We start from the raw sequence: 19,219 nt of genomic DNA on the forward strand, positions 1-19,219 counted from the left end.
AAGCCCACAGAGGCAAAGCCTGCCTTCTTTATAGTCAGTTGCACTTGACTGATGGCAGTCCCTTGGGCCAGGCCCGCAATGTCTTAAAGGATTCAAGGGTAGGAGGAGTGGAACATTTGGCTCACCTGGAATTTCCTTTTTTTGGCGGGGGGAGGGACTCCCGTTTATGGGGGGAGATAGAAATGCTCTGCACTGCGAACATGAGCCTTTTCATTTCTGTTTCTCTGTCAAGTTTCGCATAAACCGGGACTGTTCCATTCCTTGGTTGATTCACGTCTGGTGCGAACCCTCAGAACCTCTTTGCCTTCCTGGCAGTTTTCTGAGACGGGTTAATGAGTTAACGCTGCGGATGATAGTTTTTTATGTCCCGAATGATGGTTCTTGCTTCCTTTTGCTGAATGAAACTCAGCAAGGAATGATGAACAATTATGCTGTGTTCCTTCTCTTCCGTGAGACGTCCTTTTGTTTTCAGATCAAGTTACGAGGGCACTGGTTACCTCTTGCAGAAGCCGGACTAGGCGATACGTTCATTTAAATTATGTCCTACTGTCAAAATACTCCAGTCTTGGCTGCACGCAGCACTCAAGCTTCTAAGCCCAGAATGAGCTTCTTCCATTTCCCGATATTTGCACGCTGCGGGGCTTTGTGGGTAGGACGCACCAGGGGGTGCCCCCTACTGGGACAGCTGTACAGGTCATGTCAGATGATGCGGATTAGCACTTTTCTGGAGCGTTTTAGTCTCTGGCATTCCCTTTCATCGAACACTTTGTGAGGGGGATCATCGTTGTTTATTTAAGAAGTCTGCTTATATTCAAGATTTAATACGATTGGAAGCATGCAATGGCTTGGTCAGCTACCTCCCACCCGAGGAAGGAGCGTGGCCTTGTGAAAAGACTCGTTTTGAGGTCCGATGTTGCCCACTCCTACCTGCCGGACCTTGGACAACTCGCTCAGCCTTCCTGGCTCTCCGTTTTGTGTTCTGAAGAACAGTCTAGGAAGCCTTGTGTCGAGTCCTAGGTAGAGCTTACTCAATAGGATTTGAGTTAGGATGCCATATTCTAAAAGTCAGTAGGACTAGGATGAGCTTCCTGTGTTCTTCTGGATGAGTCTATGCAAATTGCTTGTTTTTGTATTTTAAGTGGGGATTGAAGTTTGAGAGTCACAGGAGGGGGGCTATTTGGTGGGGTAGCAGACGCACAGTTGCCCTCCTGCTCTTCTCCTCCTATCTGAAGAAGAAAGGGAAACCTTCCATGGGTTTGTCTACTCAAGTATGGATGGGTCACCTAATAGATGACTTGAAGTCCATATTACTCTAGCCCAGAGTTTCTCAACATTGGCACTGTTGACATTTGGGGCCTGGATCATTCTCGTCCTGTGTGCTGTAGGATGTTTGTCGGCCTTCCTGGCCTCTACCCAACAGATGTGACAACAAAAAAACGTCTCCAGACTTTGCCGAATGCCCTCTGGGGGCGTGGGGAGGGTGTACAAAACCCTGCTCCCTTCCCTAGCCCCCAGGTGGAACCCCCAGGCTAGCCATGATCTTCCTGGGAAGGCCCGGGGACAGCGGTGGGTCCTGTCCCTTGACATTTTATCATGATACTTTTATTTGAAGCTTTTGGCCTAAAAATATGTGCAGAATGATGAAAAGGAAGTACAATGTGGCTAAAAAAAATCTTGAGGAGATTGGCAAGCTCTAGCAGACAAAATTGTTATTTCAAAACGGTTTTAACTTGGCTTAACTTTATTTTTACCAGAAGAAAGGGTATCAGTTAAAAGGTCACTCTGATAGCGATCCCTACATTCTTCTGTCCCCGGTTTCCCAGCGAAAATCCTCCAAGGAAACCGGTAGGAAAGTGGCTCCAGTGCCCAGGAGCTGACATCCCACAGAGTTTTTCTACCATAAGGAGCAGGAGCAGGGAGTTTTATTTCCCACCGGGCAGCGATGTGCAGGGGCCTCTGCAGAGAGGGCGGTGAGGTGGTGGGTGGGCTCCAGGAAGCAGTCTGGGGTGCAGTGTAGGGGGTGGGTGTTTTAGGGTTTAGGATACTAAAGGGAGGGGAACGTGCTTGTCTTGTTCTTTCTGGTCAGTGTCAAGACCGGACGTGTGAGTTACTTAATGAACGTTTGTTGAATGAATGAATGAATGAGACCTTTGAGCTGCCGGAACTGGGGATTATCAACTCGGTACCCATCTGGGTCAGGTGTCAAGTGCGTGTAGGGGGCTGGGCGTAGGCAGAAGAGCATGGTGGGGCTGTGCCGCATAAGGGCAGCCGCCACGCCCTAATGCCACCAGCTCGACCACAGACCCGTGTTGGATATTAACCGGGTGCCAGGTGCTGTTCTGAGTGCCGCCCTTGTGTCTCATTTAAGCGTAAGTGTTCGCACAATTAGGACGTCCATGTGAAACAAGTCAAGTCGTGGAACAAATGCCTTGAAAGATGGGCTTCCCTCACCTGGTCCTTTTTCCTCCCACTCTGCTCATTTCTGAACTTCAAGCCTTTTCTCCTCTCTGAGGAGTTCCTGTTCTCCAGCACAGAGGGACGCCCTCCCTTCTGCCCCACTTCCCGTTGTGCCTTGAGTATTTTGCAGAACCCTCTTCCTCGCTCTTCTCCACTTGGCAGGCTCTCCCCCACAATCGGGCTTTCTCACGGCGGTCCCCCTCTGTGAATGAGCGCTTCCTGCCCCCGGAAGCTCGGGAGAGACCGGGCCAACCTGAATGTTACATTCTTGGGAAGAACTGAAATTTAGGATTTCAAGTATCAAAGCAATTTAAAGCAGATTTTTTTTAAAGGTTTTATTTTTTAAAATTTATTTTTGAGAGAGAGAGAGAACATGGGAGGGGCAGAGAGAGAGGGAGAGAATCCCAAGCAGGCTCCGCCCTGTTAGCATAGAGTCCGACGTGAGGCTTGAACTCCCGAATCGTGAGATCATGACCTGAGCTAAACCCAAGAGTCGAACGCTTAACTGACGCAGCCACCCAGGCGCCCCTATATCGAAGCAATTTATTTTTATTGTTTCTTCAAGCAGTTTAGTGACTCTTTGGCAAACAAAACCATATTGTGACGATAGTGGGGCTTTTCCTGGCTCATAAGAGGCGTGTATTAAGTCTTAGGAAATCTGAAAGGATTATTTTCACATATCAAAACCACACTCACAAAGTAATACTCTTATAACTCGAGACTATCCCAGGTCCTCAGGACCATCTAAATGTTCTTAATCTATGGAAACAAGGTCTTTTTCAGTAAAAGAACTTGAATAGGAAACCGAAGATCTACTTAACGGAATAGCCAAGTGCCTTCTTGGAGGTGAACGTGTGAGCATCCACTCCAGTCCACTGGGTGGGGGGCGGGGGGGTGGGGAGGTAGCCAGGATGAATCTTCTCTCTGTGATTTTGGATGACTGCTTTCCATCTTCTTTGTTCAGGAGAACCCATAAGTAATGAGCATTTTCATCGAGCTGTCAGTGTGAATGATGAAGATTTGCTGGTTCGAATACTTCAAGGAGGGTGAGAGAAATCTGCCTTAAATTTTTTTTTTTTTTAATTTTTAATGCCCAGCAAGTGCGTAAAATCACACTTACTTCCCCCAGATTTTCCATGCCTTCGACATTGCTCCAAAATTGATCTCCGGTGACTAGTGTGCGTTCAGCATAGTTAATAAAGATGACCTTTATGCCCCGTGTAAATCCTATATTTTATAATTATCTAATGAAAATTGAAGATGAAAATGAGCAGTCTGGGTGTCCTGTGTTCTTTCCCAGAAATAATTTCTGACTCTGGCTTCTCTGCCATAGCGTTTAGGCACCTTTCACCCCCAAGGTGCCCACATTTATCTCATTCCTGATGAAATTAAGGAATCATGACATCAGCTGTTTCTTATTCAAAAGGTTGGTAAAACGCTCAAAGAAAGGTAGCAAATACAGTGGCTACCGGTGGGACGTCTGAGGCTGCCTCCTAATGCAAAGGGGACAATGTAACTTAGATTCTTTTTGAGTATCAATAGTTTGGAGTGTGTGAGAAGACAGGTCATTTGCGAGTAGGGCTCTTAAGCTGGAGAAGAGAGGTATCCCACAAAAAGCCAAGGCTTTTAAACTGGTAGAGTTTAAGAGCTCTGCTTTCCTCCTCCAGTGGCAGCATTTCTTGTCCGTTAGGTGAGATGGGAAATGCATGTCTCCCCCAGTGTAGGCTCGTGGTGGACCAGTGTCTGAACCGAAGACCGTGTCCCCTGCTATAGGCGGGGGAGGTACTCCTCATAGAGTGTTCCATCTGGTGGCATCATGGTTCTGAGTTGAAGGGATTGCTTAGTCTAAGTGAAATCACAACACTTTTCTCTCCTTGTGCCTTTGAATCCTTTTAAAATCTTAGGGCAGTTGAAGACCACAGAAACTTAATGGCCCAGAAGAAATTGGAATTTTTGGGAAAATGAATCATTGTAGCCACCTGTGCCCTGCGCGAGACATCAGCGGTGACTCTCCAGGGAGCCATGCCAAGCACGTTAATCTCTTTTCTCCGTGTTTTTCCCAAGAAACGTTAAGGTGGATGTTCCCAATAAGTTTGGCTTTACCGCCCTGATGGTCGCTGCCCAGAAAGGATATACCAGGTGGGGCTCCTCCTCTCGTATCTCTGAGTGGTTGAACCTTTGTCTTTCCCCAAAGGCTCCGGTCAGAATATGGGCGGGGAGGGAACAGAGCATGCAGGAACCCCACTTCTTCTCCCTTTCCAAAACTGCCATGTAAGGGCGGAACAAAAACTAAGCCGTGTTTTTTTCCTTTTTTAACTTTTTATTTATTTTTCTTTTTTTAATGTGTTTTTTTATGCCTTTATGTGTTTCTTCTTTTTGTTTATTTTTGAGAGAGGGAGCATGTGTGTGAGCGAGTGGGGGAGGGGCAGCGAGAGATAGGGACGGAGGGAGAGAGAGAGAGAGAGGTGGGGACAGAGGATCCGAAGCGGGCTCTGCGCTGACAGCAGAGAGTCCGATGTGGGGCTCGAACTCACGAACCGTGAGATCATGACCTGAGCCAAAGTCAGATGCTCAACCGACTGAGTCACCCAGGCGCCCCTCAGCCGTCTTAATCATGAAGTTCTACGACAAGCAGGAGGCCATGTAAAAATGTATAAATCCTATGGTGAGGAAGAGAGGTAGCCACTTAATTGTATTTTCTAATATATTTCATATGTCCCAGGAAAACTGGTTATTGGAATTTGAATTTCTTTAGAAAAAAATAGAGCGGAAGGGATATTGATTCTGGAAAACAAACTTTCCTGATAGGTTGCTAAGATATAATTTTCACTGACACACTCCATTATCTCTATGCCACGCAGAAGCATAAATACGAATAGCTTATTTTTCAATCATGTTTATATTGAACTACTTAAGTGCCCATTTTGGAAAAAAAGACCTATATTTTATCAAATGCTGCCGTTCGAAAATCTATTTAAAAGGGTCATTAAAGTGACAGTGGATTAGTTTGATAGTACAATGCGTTTCATGTGATATACTTTGTTTCCAATGAATAATTCATGTGAGACATAGACCCCTCCCCCTTTTTTTGGTGTTGAAGGGGTAGTTTTCTGGTTTAAAAACCTCCTGCCTTTGAAGCCAGCTGGCCTCTGAAGATAGAGAAGAAAGTATGGAGATGGGTCTTAAATGTGGTGCTGTTTATGGTTAGTGCATCATCGTGGGTTCCTACCCATCAAAGCTACGGATCTAGTGACATTCAAATTTGTCTCCTTTAGGCTTGTGAAAATCCTCGTTTCTAATGGCACGGATGTGAATCTGAAGAACGGGAGTGGCAAGGACAGGTAGGTGGCTAACGTGCCCTGAAATGTCCCCGACTTGTGTGACTAGGCTTGTGCCCAGCGGGTTTTTGATCCAACCCAAATATTTGATGCAGCTTCTTTTGACAGGACTGTATCCCAACTGAAAGATGTCGATGACAAAGGCTGGCTTGTTCATTTGTATACTCATTCCTTCGTTCAGCAGGGTGTTTATGGGCCACAAATTATAATGCACGTACCCTCAGTCAAAGATACGACCCAAGAACTTTGTGCGGTAAAAGCTCGGGGTGCAGTGTGGGAGAAGTTTTCGAAAAGATCGTGCAACTTGGCAACCTGTATTTAGAGAGATAAAAGAATGTTCTACAAGGACTTAAAAATAATCACTGTTCTAGCGATTAGGTTTAATTAACTGATTAATTTTAAGCAACCAGTATTTGTTGGGTAGAACGGCGTGGAAAATGCAAGGGCTTTGCTCAAGGAGCTTAGAGTCACATCAGAGTGCAGCTCAAAGGTGTGTGCCCTACAGACTAGTGTCTAAGGGTGGCTATAAAACACTGGTCACCTTTGGTGGGCCACAAGGGAAAAATAGCAATTCCTAAGCTCAGAAAGCCTAACCCACTACAGGCTATGAACACACACAGTAATGGATTTTAAGGAATGCTTAAAAAAATCCCTTAAAAACTTAAAAAGTTTTCTGAGTAACCCTTGGGTTAATTTGGAATTAAGCCTTCAACTCAAGAAGTTTGAGAAGGAATAATACCAACTTAAAGAAAATACGGACCTTGAGAGGTAGGAAAGAGGAAAGAAAAGGAGAAGTTGACTAGAAAACTGAAGGATTGTTTGGGGCACCTGGGTGGCTCAGTCACTTGAGCGTCTGTCTGATTCTTGGTTTCGGCTCAGGTCGTGATCCCAGGGTCGTGAGGTTGAGCCCTGCATCGGGCTCTGCGTTAAGTGTGGAGCCTGCTTAAGATTCTCTCTCTCTCTCTCTCTCTCTCTCTCTCTCTCTCTCTCTCTCTCTCTGTCTCTCTCTGTCTCTCTCTCTGCCCCTCCCCTGCTTGTGCTTTCTCTCTAAAAAATAAAGAAAAATAAAGTTAAAAAAAAAAGAAAATAGAAAGATTGTTGAATAATGTAAGAGCAAAAAAACGCAAGTTGCTGCATAAAAAAAGCTACACAATAAAATGGACCAATTTATTACAAATCTGAGAAAAATTAGAATTTTGAAATGGTACATAGCCATAGTTAGAAGATCTTTTGGAAATTTAAGAAGAATAAATAGAATTTTGGAAGGGCCCATAATAGTGGCGATGGAGGAAATCTCCATGTAAAAAGAAAATGGCGCACTTGTGTCTATGGTAGTAGAAATTATCTTTTCGATGATACCTTTTCTGAGAAAATTTACAAGACCAAAACCAACCCAAGGCGCAGAAAATCTGCAAAAACCAATATCCATGGAAGACATGAGAAAGTTATTAAAGGATTACCTCCAGCACAGGTTCTGTGGCTTGACGGTTCTACCCATAAGCTTGCTCAGATTTTAGGTACCGATGACTTTGAACTTTTCCAGAGCAGAGAGGAAGTTGGAAAGTTACAGAGGGTAACCTGACTGCTAAAGTCTGATACACAGAAAGCTGCTCCCGTGTTGATATGTACACAGGTATTGATGTCTCTTCCATCCCAACTCAGAGGATCATGCAGGAGGGTAAGGAGGTCTAGATTAGGAAATTTCTTAATATAATGCTTCCTGTTAGTAGACCAAAGGTGAAAACCTGTGTATGTGTAGACACAAAACAAAAAATTGGTGCAACTCGCCCCCTTTAGTAGTTAAAGTATCTTCGTCTTTAAAGTGCAGGATGCTGGGGCGCCTGGGTGGCGCAGTCGGTTAAGCGTCTGACTTCAGCTCAGGTCACGATCTCGCGGTCCGTGAGTTCGAGCCCCGCGTCGGGCTCTGGGCTGATGGCTCAGAGCCTGGAGCCTGCTTCTGATTCTGTGTCTCCCTCTCCCTCTGCCCCTCCCCCGTTCATGCTCTGTCTCTCTCTGTCTCAAAAATAAATAAACGTTAAAAAAAACATTTTAAAGTGCAGGATGCTTTCAGTCCTGTCATAGTGTCTGGTGCACGAGAGGACCTGCCTCTGCTGATGAAGTGAGTCCTTTGGTTCCATCACACCAAGTTGTGTATCGTGGAAGACGGTCAGCCGGTAACCTTCTCAGTGTTGACAGATTCCTTTTAAAAATGAGTAGTGAAGCCCACGAGAGTGGGTGAGAGCCAGAGAGCTTGATGTCAAATCCAGATTCCTCTATGTTCAGGGCGTAGGATGTTGAGCAGGTTACTTAACCTCTCTGACCTCAATTTCCCCGTCTACAAGATAAGGGTAACAGAAGTACTTCGAGAATTGTGAGCCCTTAACAAGTCAATATATGAAATGCATAGAACGGTGCTTTGGCATCTGGTAACTACACGTTGTATGTTATTTCGTGATCGGTATTCTGGAACACCGATCAGTCTGGCGAGATATGAAATGGAGTAAGAGTCCTGCACCTTCCTTGCAGTCCCCAAGAGAATCCGCTTTCAAATACTTGGACTTGATAAGGAGGTTCGGTAAAGGGGCCAGCTACAAGATAAAGGAAGAAATCGTCTTAAATAACAGCAATAACCAGTTAATAAATATAATGAGGGAAGCAAAATAGAATAAAAATATCTAAGGAAAGTGAGAAATTTGTATTCAAAGCCTATAAAAAGTACTGAGAGATCTAAAAGTTAAAAAAACAGGGACATATTCCATAAGCTAGAATGGCAAGACTGAATCCTGTAAAATTTTCAGTTTTTCCCAGATTAATAATATATTGACCCAGTATAGCCTCACAAGGAATTATTCTTGGGAGCCCATCAAAATGGTTTTGTGATTCACCTGGAAGAACAAAGGGACGACAACAGCTGTTAGCTTTGTTGGAGAGAAGTGTGGAAAGACTTTGGACAGTTATTAAAATGCCTTATAAAGTTATAGTAATTAATGTAGTATGATCCTGGCATAAATACTTGGAAACAAAGATCTATAGTGTGAAATAGAAATAGGTCCCCATGGATGTAAGAAGTTTATGATGATGGGGGCAACACAGCCTAATGAGGAACATGTTAGAGAAAGCTATTTGAAGAAAAATTAAATTCTGGCCTTATAGAGCCATGCACCCAAATAAATTCCAGATGCATTAAGAATTAAATGTGAAGGGCACCTTGGTGGCTCAGTTGGTTAAGCGTCCGACTTTGGCTCAGGTCATGATCTCACAGTTTGTGGATTCGAGCCCCACGTCGGGCTCTGTGCTGACAGCTCAGAGCCTGGAACCTGCTTTGGATTCTGTGTCTCCTTCTCTCTGCCCCTCCCCTGCTTGCACTCTGTCTCTGTCTCTTTCTGTCTCTCTCTCTCTCTCAAAAATGAATAAACATTAAAAAAATAATTAGAATTAAATGTACAAGACAGAACCATAGAAAACACAGTATATATCTATCTGATCTTGCAATGGGAAAGGCAAAATCATAGATATAAGTCCCTAAGGAGAAGATTAAAAGCACCTAACACATTTTTTTTTAAATTTTTTTTTCAACGTTTTTATTTATTTTTGGGACAGAGAGAGACAGAGCATGAACGGGGGAGGGGCAGAGAGAGAGGGAGACACAGAATCGGAAACAGGCTCCAGGCTCTGAGCCATCAGTCCAGAGCCTGACGCGGGGCTCGAACTCACGGATTGCGAGATCGTGACCTGGCTGAAGTCGGACGCTCAACCGACTGCGCCATCCAGGCGCCCCGCACCTAACACATTTAAAAAAAGCTTAATTACAAAGTTAAGGATAGTCTGGGGGAAAGATTTGCAAATACATTATAGAGAAATGACTGGCATCTTTAATCCAGAGAAGATCCACATACAACCCCCCCCCCAAAGATACATAGTAGAAAAGAGCAGTTTACACAAAACGACAATTCATAGCAGAAAAAATTAAAAAAGCTAACATGCAGAACTGCTAGTAATAAAAATTACAAGCGTATTGTCATATTGTTCATTAAAAAATGATAGTAGGGGCGCCTGGGTGGCTCAGTCGGTTGAGGTCAGGCCTCAGCTCAGGTCATGATCTCGTGGTCCGTGGGTTCACGCCCCACATGGGGCTCATTGCCGTCAGCCTGTCAGCGCAGAGCCTGCTTTGGATCCTCTGTCCCCCCTCTCACTGCCCCTCTGCCGCTTATGTGCACATGCGTGCTCTCTCTCTCTCTGTCTCTCAAAAAATAAAACGTTAAAAAAATGTTAGTGGTGCTGGCGTAGGTGAATAAAATGGGCTCGTGTTACCTGGATGCAGTTGACCAAAGTGTAAGTTGATGTACTCTCTGTGGAAAGCAATGCATCTAAAGGGAGCCTGAAACAGCTGCATGAAGCATTGGCAGTCTACGTACTCAGCAAGCACCGCGCGCCTTGGGCAGGTCAAGGGCCCGCTGGCTCTCTTCCGGGAGTCTCCAAGAAGTGAAGGCCTGCATCGGGATACAGAAGTGTGGACGTCCGGTTCCAGCCCAGCCTAGGCTTGGGTCTCAGAGCTGGACATTGTCTTTATCACTCAGAGACTTTGTAGAATTGCCCTCTTGGGAAGACCTTCCTCCCCCTCACCCCCGCTCAACTCTTTATTTTGAAAAGTCCAAACATTTAGCGAAGTTGCAAAAACAGTACGAATGAATTTCTATATACTCACCACCTAGGTTTGGCAGTTGTTGAATCTTAGCCGTATTTGCTTCTCTGTCTACATTTTTAGTAGCTTTTAACTATTTCGAGGCTGGTAGGCACCCTAACCCTCTACCCCTCAATGTTTCAGTTGCCTAAAAACCAGGCCGTCAACCTGCATAACCTAAGACACTTCACACGAATTCCTCGACATCGCTGATGCCCCTGTCACTTATTCAGGTCTCCTCACTTGCCCTCCGAAAGGTCACCATGGCTTTATTGGGGAGGGGGCTATGGGGCAAGACCATGATCCATCTAAGGCTCATACATGACATCTGGTTGTCCTATCTGCTTAATCTCTTTTATTCTAGACTGGTCCTCCGTCCATGTTTTTTTTTTGGTTTAAATATTTTATTTTTCTCCTAGCAATGACATTTTGAGGAGACCAGACCAGTTATCCTATAGAATGCTCTCTGTTCTTGAGTTGCCTAGTTGTCTCCTACTTGCGGAGGCAGCGTTCACCTTGTTCATTTGTCCCTTTATTGCCAATGAAGTTAAAATTGGGTTTAAAGGCTTGATGAGGTGCAGGTTAACTTTCAAAGCTAGTGTTGTGACTATCCATCAGGAAGGCATGTTGGCCCACAGTTGGTGATTCTAGGTTTGCTCATTTGGTTCAAGTGTAATGACTAAACCTCTTCTTTGTAAAAATGTGGTTTCCCACTGAAATCAGCAAATTATCGACGGGCTGATCATTCGGCATGGCGTGAGTGTCCTGTGCTCCCTTAACCTTTTACCCAATAATTTTGCCATCCACTGATGGTCCTTGCCCAAATCAATTATTTAATTTGGAGTTGCAAAAATGTGACTTCCTAATTCTGTAATTCCTTCCATGTTGATTAGCTGGCAGGCTTCTATGAAAAAGGGCTTTCCCTCATCAACTGAGGGTAGTCTACATTTCATTCTACAAAGGCAGACTAAATGTTTAATTATTTTCTTTAAATACCAATATTTAGAGTATGGAATTGGCCAAATAGCCATCTTCAATAATGTCAAAGGAGTTATTTTCTCCCCTCTATTTTTTTTGAATATCTTCATGGATTTGTGGATATTTTTAAATCCAGTGTCTTACTCAGTTACAGTGATACTTTATTTTTTTGTAATTGCAATATAATTCACACACTTCTTTAAAATTTGGCACTTAAAGAATGTATTAACAAAGTTGTGTTGGGGCGCCTGGGTGGCGCAGTCGGTTAAGCGTCCAACTTCAGCCAGGTCACGATCTCGCGGTCCGTGAGTTCGAGCCCCGCGTCGGGCTCTGGGCTGATGGCTCAGAGCCTGGAGCCTGTTTCCGATTCTGTGTCTCCCTCTCTCTCTGCCCCTCCCCCGTTCATGCTCTGTCTCTCTCTGTCCCAAAAATAAATAAACGTTGAAAAAACAACAAAAAAAACAACAACAAAAAAACAAAGTTGTGCAACCCCTGCCACTGTATAATTCCAGAACATTGTTAATCAGCCCAGAAAGAAGCCCTCTACTCCTTGGCAGTCCCTCCCCACTTCTTCTCCCCCAGTCCCTGGAAGCAGCTAATGTTCCGGTTCTATCCCTGTGGGTTTGCCTGTTCTGGGCATTTCACGTAAATGGAATCCTAAAATATGCCTTTTGTGTCCAACTTCCTTAGTGCAACGTCTGAAGGCTTTTTTGTATCGTGGCACTTACATCAGTATTTTCCTTCTTTAGGCACAAACAATGTTCCGTTGCACTGATCTGCCACATTTTATTTATCCATTCATCAGTTGATGGACACAACATTTCACATGAATAACCTTCGGGGCTCTTCTACTCACATTGGGATTTCTTGGTTTAAGCTGCGGAGGGTGAGATGTGGACCTGAGTTTGGCAACTGCACTCACAGCTAATGCTGCTTCTTCTATATGTTGCAGTCTGATGCTTGCGTGCTATGCGGGACACCTGGATGTGGTGAAATATCTCCGAAGACACGGCGCTTCTTGGGAGACCAGAGACCTAGGAGGCTGTACGGCTCTGCACTGGGCCGCGGATGGAGGCCACTGCAACGTGATCGAGTGGATGATAAAAGATGGCTGTGAGGTACGGGATCTTCCTTGTCAACTACACCTGTGTCCTTAAGACCTTGAAACTCTGTTCCACAGGGTTGAGGAGAAGCAGAGTCTTATGTGGATGCCCTTGATTAGTTCAACTTAGAAATGCTGCAGAAAGTTCTCCGACTTCTCAGTGAGAAGGTTCCGGAAGCCTTGGGAAAAGAGATCACCGTAGAATTGATAGGATAGTGAAGCTTCAGATTGTCATGGAGGTTTGTCTTGTGTAGGAAAAAACAAAACAAAACAACTGATGAGTCCAGAGCTGGACCTGACCATGCTTCCATTTTGGTTGTTCCTTTGTTCATTCAGTCATTATCTGTTCACTCGGTCTGTCAGCAAAACTTTACTGAGCACCTGCCATGTACTGGAGACTCTCTCTTAGGTGCCGTAGACACAGGATGTCAAGAACCCTCGCAGCCATAGGGCTCTTTGTTGCCCTTGGAATTAGACTCTCTTTATTCTTGGGTTGCTTTAAAGATTCTTCATCACAAAACCCTTCCAGAGAGCAAAGGGATCATGTCACAAACAGAGCATTTCAGCTCCTAGGGCCTTTACCTTGAAGCAGGCGGGTGGGTATCCTTCTGGTATTTTCATGTTATCAGAAAGTACAAATTTGGTTTAGCAAATAGGATCGGCATTGTTTGGACTTCTGTAGCTGTTTGAAGGTCAAGAAGAAGGATTAGCTCAATCATGGTGATTGCTGATAACTTTGAGAACTTTAGCGCAAGACTGGAAAGAAGTTAAATAAAAATTTCAAGGCCCGGAAGTAAGGAATCGTGGCAAACAAAATGCTGTCCTCACTGAGATTGCCAGATGGCGGAGAGCACTGAGGACTGAAACCATTGACCTGGAAAATAAACCCAAACTGGGAAAAGTCATGTCTCTTGGAAGATGTGGGCGGATTTGTTCTAGCTTGTCCCTGAAGCGTGTTTGAGGGAAGCCCAGGCCTAATGTGGGGTCTCACTGGCCCCTGCTGATGCCTTCAGCGGCCTGAGGAAGGGGGCCCCTTGAAAGAAAAACTTCAGTCATTAAGGTAATTCCTTTTTATTACGTTTCTTGTTATCTTTGTTTTAGAAAGCTGCACAAGAGGTCGGAAGGATTAGCCTGTGGGCCTCGGTGGCAGGGCCGGGCCCCACCCGCCTTGTGTGGTAGTGAGAACCTCAGTCTCCTCGTTTGGTTTATGATGAACTCTGCTCATGCTTTGGTCCCAGTAAAAGTCTGTAGTTAAAAATGGAGGTTGACCTTTGCTGAAAGAAGGGCGTGTCTCCGCCATGATCCTTTAAATACTGTAGTTTTGGAAACATAGACTTTCTGGGCTTCAGATACGAGCACACTTTGTTGGGGGTACATTTTCTTTCCTTAGCGCTGGAGTTACATGAATGTGTCCACTGAAGATCTCTACGTGGCTGGCGGGGGGCGGGTAGATGATGTCAACATGAGTGCCTCCGTGTTTTTGCCAGAGGGGTCACCCATTGTTTGGGTGACTTGGCTACAGGAGGGATCTGGGAGCCAAGCAGGGCATTGGGGCCACCCTTCTGGAATATGATGATTTTATACCAACAACGGCTGACTTGTGTGGGGAACCATCTCCGCATTTAATGAGCCATGTGACCTCGGGAAAGGCGTTTGACTTCTCGGAGATTTGGTTTCATCATTCGTAAAGCATCAATAAAAGCACCTACCCCTAGTTAACCCTCAGAACCCAACCAGAAAATGTGGGTCAACGTTCACCGGAAGACCGCATAAAGCACGATGTAAAACAAGGCGATTATTTTATTATTTAAACATAATGGAGTCTGTTGCTCCAAGGTTATTTGTTATTTGCATGAGAAAGAGGTGCAAATCCTAATGATGTTGCAGAGGATAATCTCATACATACAAATAACCTGCAGCGTTCCCAGGACTTACTGGCACTTTCTGGTTATGTTATTCCATTCTAGTGTTTTACTAACATCTTTGTGTAATCCTTCCGTAACACAATTAGGGGTGTCTGTGCGTGTCTGTGCACACACACACACACATTTTTTTTTTAATGTTTATTTTGGGGGGGGGGGGCGGGGAGAGGGTGGGGGAGGGGCAGAGAGAGAAGGAGACACAGAATCCGAAGCAGGCTCCAGGCTCGGAGCTGTCCGCACAGAGCCCCGTGTGGGACTCGAAGTCACGGTGAGATCATGACCTGAGCCAAAAAGTCTGACGCTTCACCGACTGAGCCACCCAGGCGCCCCAAGGGCGCTTCACTTTTTCTATTCCGTCTTTCAACCATTTGAACGAAACGTAGATGAAGATACCAGTGGGAGGTCCCGGGGCCTCCCCGCACCCTGTACAGGTGCCTGAACACAGCGCCTCACTGCATGTGAGTGTGCGGTCTGTGGGCACGGTCCCCTTGCTCCTCCCTGTGTCTCAGTCCTCACCAGCTCTCCAACTCGGGGGCGGGGGGGGTTGGGTCAGTCACCATTCCTTTGTAAGTTTCTGATGAATACTTTTAGGGAAAAGAGACTGGACTCAGGGCAGCTCTTCCTCTGGCATAAAGGTAGACGCTGCGGACACGGGCTCGGGATGGACCCCGCTCATGAGGGTGTCTGCGGTCTCAGGAAACCAGAGGGTAGCCTCTCTGCTGATCGAAGCGGGAGCGGACGTGAACATGAAGGATAAAGACGGAAAGACCCCTCTAATGGTATGCCACCCTTCAGAAAACAGCCCGGCTTTGTGTGCGCCATTGGGAGGAGAGCCGCTTCTGTAATTAGCCAATTCTGGTGAATTCGGCCGTGCGCGAGCCCTGGGCCTTGGCTGCCTGTATGTATTCCCCACCGGCCTGTAGTGAAGGCATGACAAGGTCACTACAGTAGTTTTGTTGTCTTCCTACAACTCTTTCCTTAAGGATTACCAGCCCCAGCCCCCTGGGCCTTTGCAGGGTCCCAACAGATCTGTTAAAGCAAAGGACGTGCTGCTTTCTGTGCTGGTCCCGCCTGGCGTTTCTCTCTCGTGTCATCTTCGTGGGGAGGAAGGCAGACTCTGCTTCCGTGTCCCTGGCGCTCAGCTTCGCCGCAAAGCCGCGGTGGCCCTGGCTGCCTCTGCCTTCCGGAGAAAGCGGCCGGCCGATTTCCCGGGCCCGCCTGCACGGGGTCCACCCTGACCGCCGGCCGCGTCCTCCGCAGGGAGGGCGGCCTCTCTCACACCCCGCTGACTTTTGTTTCTCAGGTGGCCGTGTTGAATGATCACGAGGAGTTAGTCCAGTTACTTCTTGACAAAGGGGCAGACGCAAGTGTAAAAAATGAGGTAAATAACTCCTTCTTTATCTAAAGTCTTTCCCTGGAGGAGAAATATATACATATATATATATATATACGCATATATACCTATATGCGTATATATACATATGTATATACGTGCACATATATATATATGTATATATGTACACGTATATACGTATACACACACACACACACACACGCATACGTATAATCTTTGTTGTTTTCGCTTTCAGTTCGGCAAAGGTGTCCTAGAAATGGCCAGAGTTTTTGACAGACAGGTCGGAATGCTCTTGGTGACTTTCAAGGCTAATTTTGTGGTACTTTTAACATAAAAGAACCCCGGACCCTTGGATTACCTTCATCTGTTTTTGTTTCTCTAGAACGTGGTCTCCTTATTAGAAGAAAGGAAAAGAAAACAAATGGCGAAGAAGCCCTCTGTCTGCTGAGCCGGGCCCCACTTAGCCCGACAGCCCCGGGGAAACAACGTCCCACGTTTGACTATTTGATTTTATTTCTTTGATTGGTTTGATTTTTTTTTATTTGATTATTTATTTTCGTTGAAGGTTCACCGTGACTTTTGTAACGTACAACTGTTTCCCACTTTGAAATACATCTTTTTACCTACGCACAAGGGCCTGTGGTGTCCTCACTGGGCGTCTCCGGCACGGGGATGTTTTCTTGCACTTGGGCCTTTTGGAGTGAGACACGAAACAAAATATTTATGCACTGGAGCTGCACAAACATACATGGATCTCCCACTTTCCGCTCCCCCCCCCCCCCCCCCAAGGCTGTCCTCTGAGCCGCTCCGGGACCTTGTGGAAATTCTTCCCCTCATGTGTTTTCAATTATGACCTCCCCTCCCGACTCCGGGCCTTTCAGGCTGCGTGGTCAGGCTGGTGTTCCCTCCTGGAGGGACAGCTCCTCCCGAAAGCCCAGGAGGCCACGTGCAAAGCTTTCTCCTCAGCTGTTGGCCTCACATCAAAGCACAAAATCCATATTTCAAGACTCCGATTCCGCTCTATTCGAGGTGTTTGGTGGAGGGTCAGTCTGTTTTAGAACAGACCTGTCTGAGAATGTGTTTGCATCTACTTCGGCCCTGACAATGAAAGGCCCAGCCTGCTGGCACAGTGACGCCTCTGCCGAAGAGAAGCGTCTTACGTTCCGCCTTCAGAGCAGAAGGGTTTTTGATGCCGATCACGCGGTTGGGAGACCAGTAGGAATGAACCAGAGGTAGGTGTGCTGGTTGGGGGCTTAGGCACGTGTGCGCGGGAGCTTGAACGTGGCAGACACACAAGCGAAGTGGGCCAAGTGGGCTAGCGGACCGCGTGCGTTTTGTGGCTCTGGGGACAAGCGGGTTAACTCAGCCCCGTGAGAAGGCCAGCTACGACGGTCTGCCCAGGAGTGGAATTTTCTCTGTAAGGAAACACCGATGAAAAGGTAATTAAAGCTCTAAAGCTTTGGGGGGAAGGGCACAGAGAAAAAGCGTGATTTTCTTGATGTTGGCAAATGCTCAGCTTTATTCCACACGGTTTCTAGAATACCCACCTCAGGAATTGGATTCGTGGGTCATAGATCGTCCCTCTCCTTACGTACTTCATCAGTGTTTTACCTCTTGTACAAAAGCACATTCCTTTAAATTTGCCAGGTTAACTTTTTATTTTTTAGAGAAATCGTGAGCTGGGGGGGGGGGGGGTGGAGAGAGAGAGAGAGGGAGAGGGAGAGAGGGAGGGGGAGAATCTCACACAGGCTTCATGCTCAGTGCAGAGCCTGATGAGGGGCTTGATCCCACGGCCCGGGGTCATGACTTGAGCCAAAATCAAGAGTCAGACGCTCAACCAATAAAGCCACCCAGGCGCCCCTGGATTAACTTTTTAAATCTCTCTCAGAAATCAGAGCATAGAGTCACAACTCTCCAAGGTCCCCGCGTTTCGCCCCCAGGATCAGTGTTGAAGTTCATCTCCATTTCGTTTCTCAGTCTGCCGTAGATCATAGTCACAAGCCCCCTCTGGGGCAAGAGTACGCATCCCTTCTTACTGACAAAACCTTGGCAACATCGTCCCATCTTCCTCACAGAAGCCTTGGCCACAGGGGCAGCTGGGTGGCGCAGTCGGTTAAGCGTCCGACTTCAGCCAGGTCACGATCTCGTGGTCCGTGAGTTCGAGCCCCGCGTCGGGCTCTGTGCTGACAGCTTGGAGCCTGGAGCCTGTTTCCGATTCTGTGTCTCCCTCTCTCTCTGCCCCTCCCCCGTTCATGCTCTGTCTCTCTCTGTCCCAAAAATAAATAAACGTTGAAAAAAAAATTTTTTTAATAAGAAGCCTTGGCCACATAATGGGGTGACTTTGGTCAATGAGATGTTAACGGAAATGGCTCCTGCCCTTCTGAGCAGAAGTTTAAAGAATCCCCACGTCTCTCTTCTGCCAGGAGACCAGCTGTGACTCAGAGGGAGGCTGCACCATCAGCCCAGGGCCCCAAGGAGAGCAGAGCTGGCGCAGAGATGGGCGTGACCCGTGCGTAAGCAATAATCCTTGGGGTAAGTCACTGAAACTGACGGGTGGTTTCTTATCCCAGTGTAACTTAGCCGAAAATGACTGCTTCCGGGATCCTGTCGTACACTTGTGAGTTTAATTTTCCACAAATGACATTCGCATCTCTCAAGCCCTATGGTTTCTGGCCTTACTCAGATTCTTAAAAATTCAGGAATAGAAACTAAATCTTCTCAAACATCTTTTCAGCGTCTCTGGTAACCCTAATAAGGCGTATTTCCCTGAAGTCTGTCGATTTGGTGACTTGGTTAGATCTTAAAGGATTGAACCATCCTTCTCTTAAAATAATCTCACTGGAGATTGCAGTGGACTGCTGGATTCTTCTTGCTGGTGCTTTGTGTCTTTGCTTCTTATTTTTTTTCTTTAATGAGATTAGTGACTTATCTTGTGTTTTAATTTTCCCAAGGAAGCAACATATGGCTTGTGTTCCACCATTTGGAATTTATTTTGTGGCTTAACATACAAAATTTTATATATATACATATATATATATATATATGAAATTTAATATATATAACATAATATATAATATTATATAATATATACATAATAGTTTTATGTATGGTTCTGTGTACCTAGTTTTCCAGAAGCACTTTGAAAGAAGGCATATTCCGTATGTTTGAAGTATCCCAATTTGATATCAGTTTGATGACATTATTAACTGAGGTCTTCTAGGTACTTATTTTTTGCCTACTTGCTTTGATGTGGGCGAAAGGTGGTAAGAAAAAGAGACCCCTTGTTACCATTCTCTAGATCTATTTTTCTTTGTATTTTCTGCAGTTCTTTTGGAAGTTGCATTCTATTTTTCAAAAATTCATAAATTTCCATTAAACTTAGGTTTT

At 45.8% G+C, this 19,219-nt stretch overlaps 2 protein-coding genes across 4 annotated transcripts in view; one reads left to right on the forward strand and one right to left on the reverse strand.

Moving 5' to 3' along the window:
* FANK1 (fibronectin type III and ankyrin repeat domains 1) overlaps nt 1–16,462 on the forward strand; it is a 102,271-nt gene extending 85,809 nt beyond the window's left edge. Inside the window, exons 4-11 of one of the 3 annotated variants that reach the window (XM_045439203.1) lie at nt 3,422–3,503; nt 4,522–4,596; nt 5,733–5,798; nt 12,407–12,572; nt 15,114–15,257; nt 15,782–15,859; nt 16,068–16,127; nt 16,215–16,462. In XM_045439203.1, coding sequence (XP_045295159.1) covers nt 3,422–3,503; nt 4,522–4,596; nt 5,733–5,798; nt 12,407–12,572; nt 15,114–15,257; nt 15,782–15,859; nt 16,068–16,127; nt 16,215–16,280 — 737 coding nt within the window. In that variant the 3' untranslated portion in view covers nt 16,281–16,462. The remainder of the gene's footprint in view (nt 1–3,421; nt 3,504–4,521; nt 4,597–5,732; nt 5,799–12,406; nt 12,573–15,113; nt 15,258–15,781; nt 15,860–16,067; nt 16,128–16,214) is intronic. The other 2 variants (XM_045439204.1, XM_045439206.1) reach the window with 2 other exon arrangements.
* ADAM12 (ADAM metallopeptidase domain 12) overlaps nt 16,364–19,219 on the reverse strand; it is a 353,192-nt gene continuing 350,336 nt past the window's right edge. Inside the window, exon 24 of the transcript XR_006701751.1 lies at nt 16,364–16,524. The gene's annotated coding sequence lies outside the window, so the exon portion shown is untranslated. The remainder of the gene's footprint in view (nt 16,525–19,219) is intronic.

This window comes from Leopardus geoffroyi, chromosome D2 (genome assembly GCF_018350155.1).
Source record: "Leopardus geoffroyi isolate Oge1 chromosome D2, O.geoffroyi_Oge1_pat1.0, whole genome shotgun sequence".
NCBI classification, from domain to species: Eukaryota; Metazoa; Chordata; class Mammalia; order Carnivora; family Felidae; genus Leopardus; species Leopardus geoffroyi.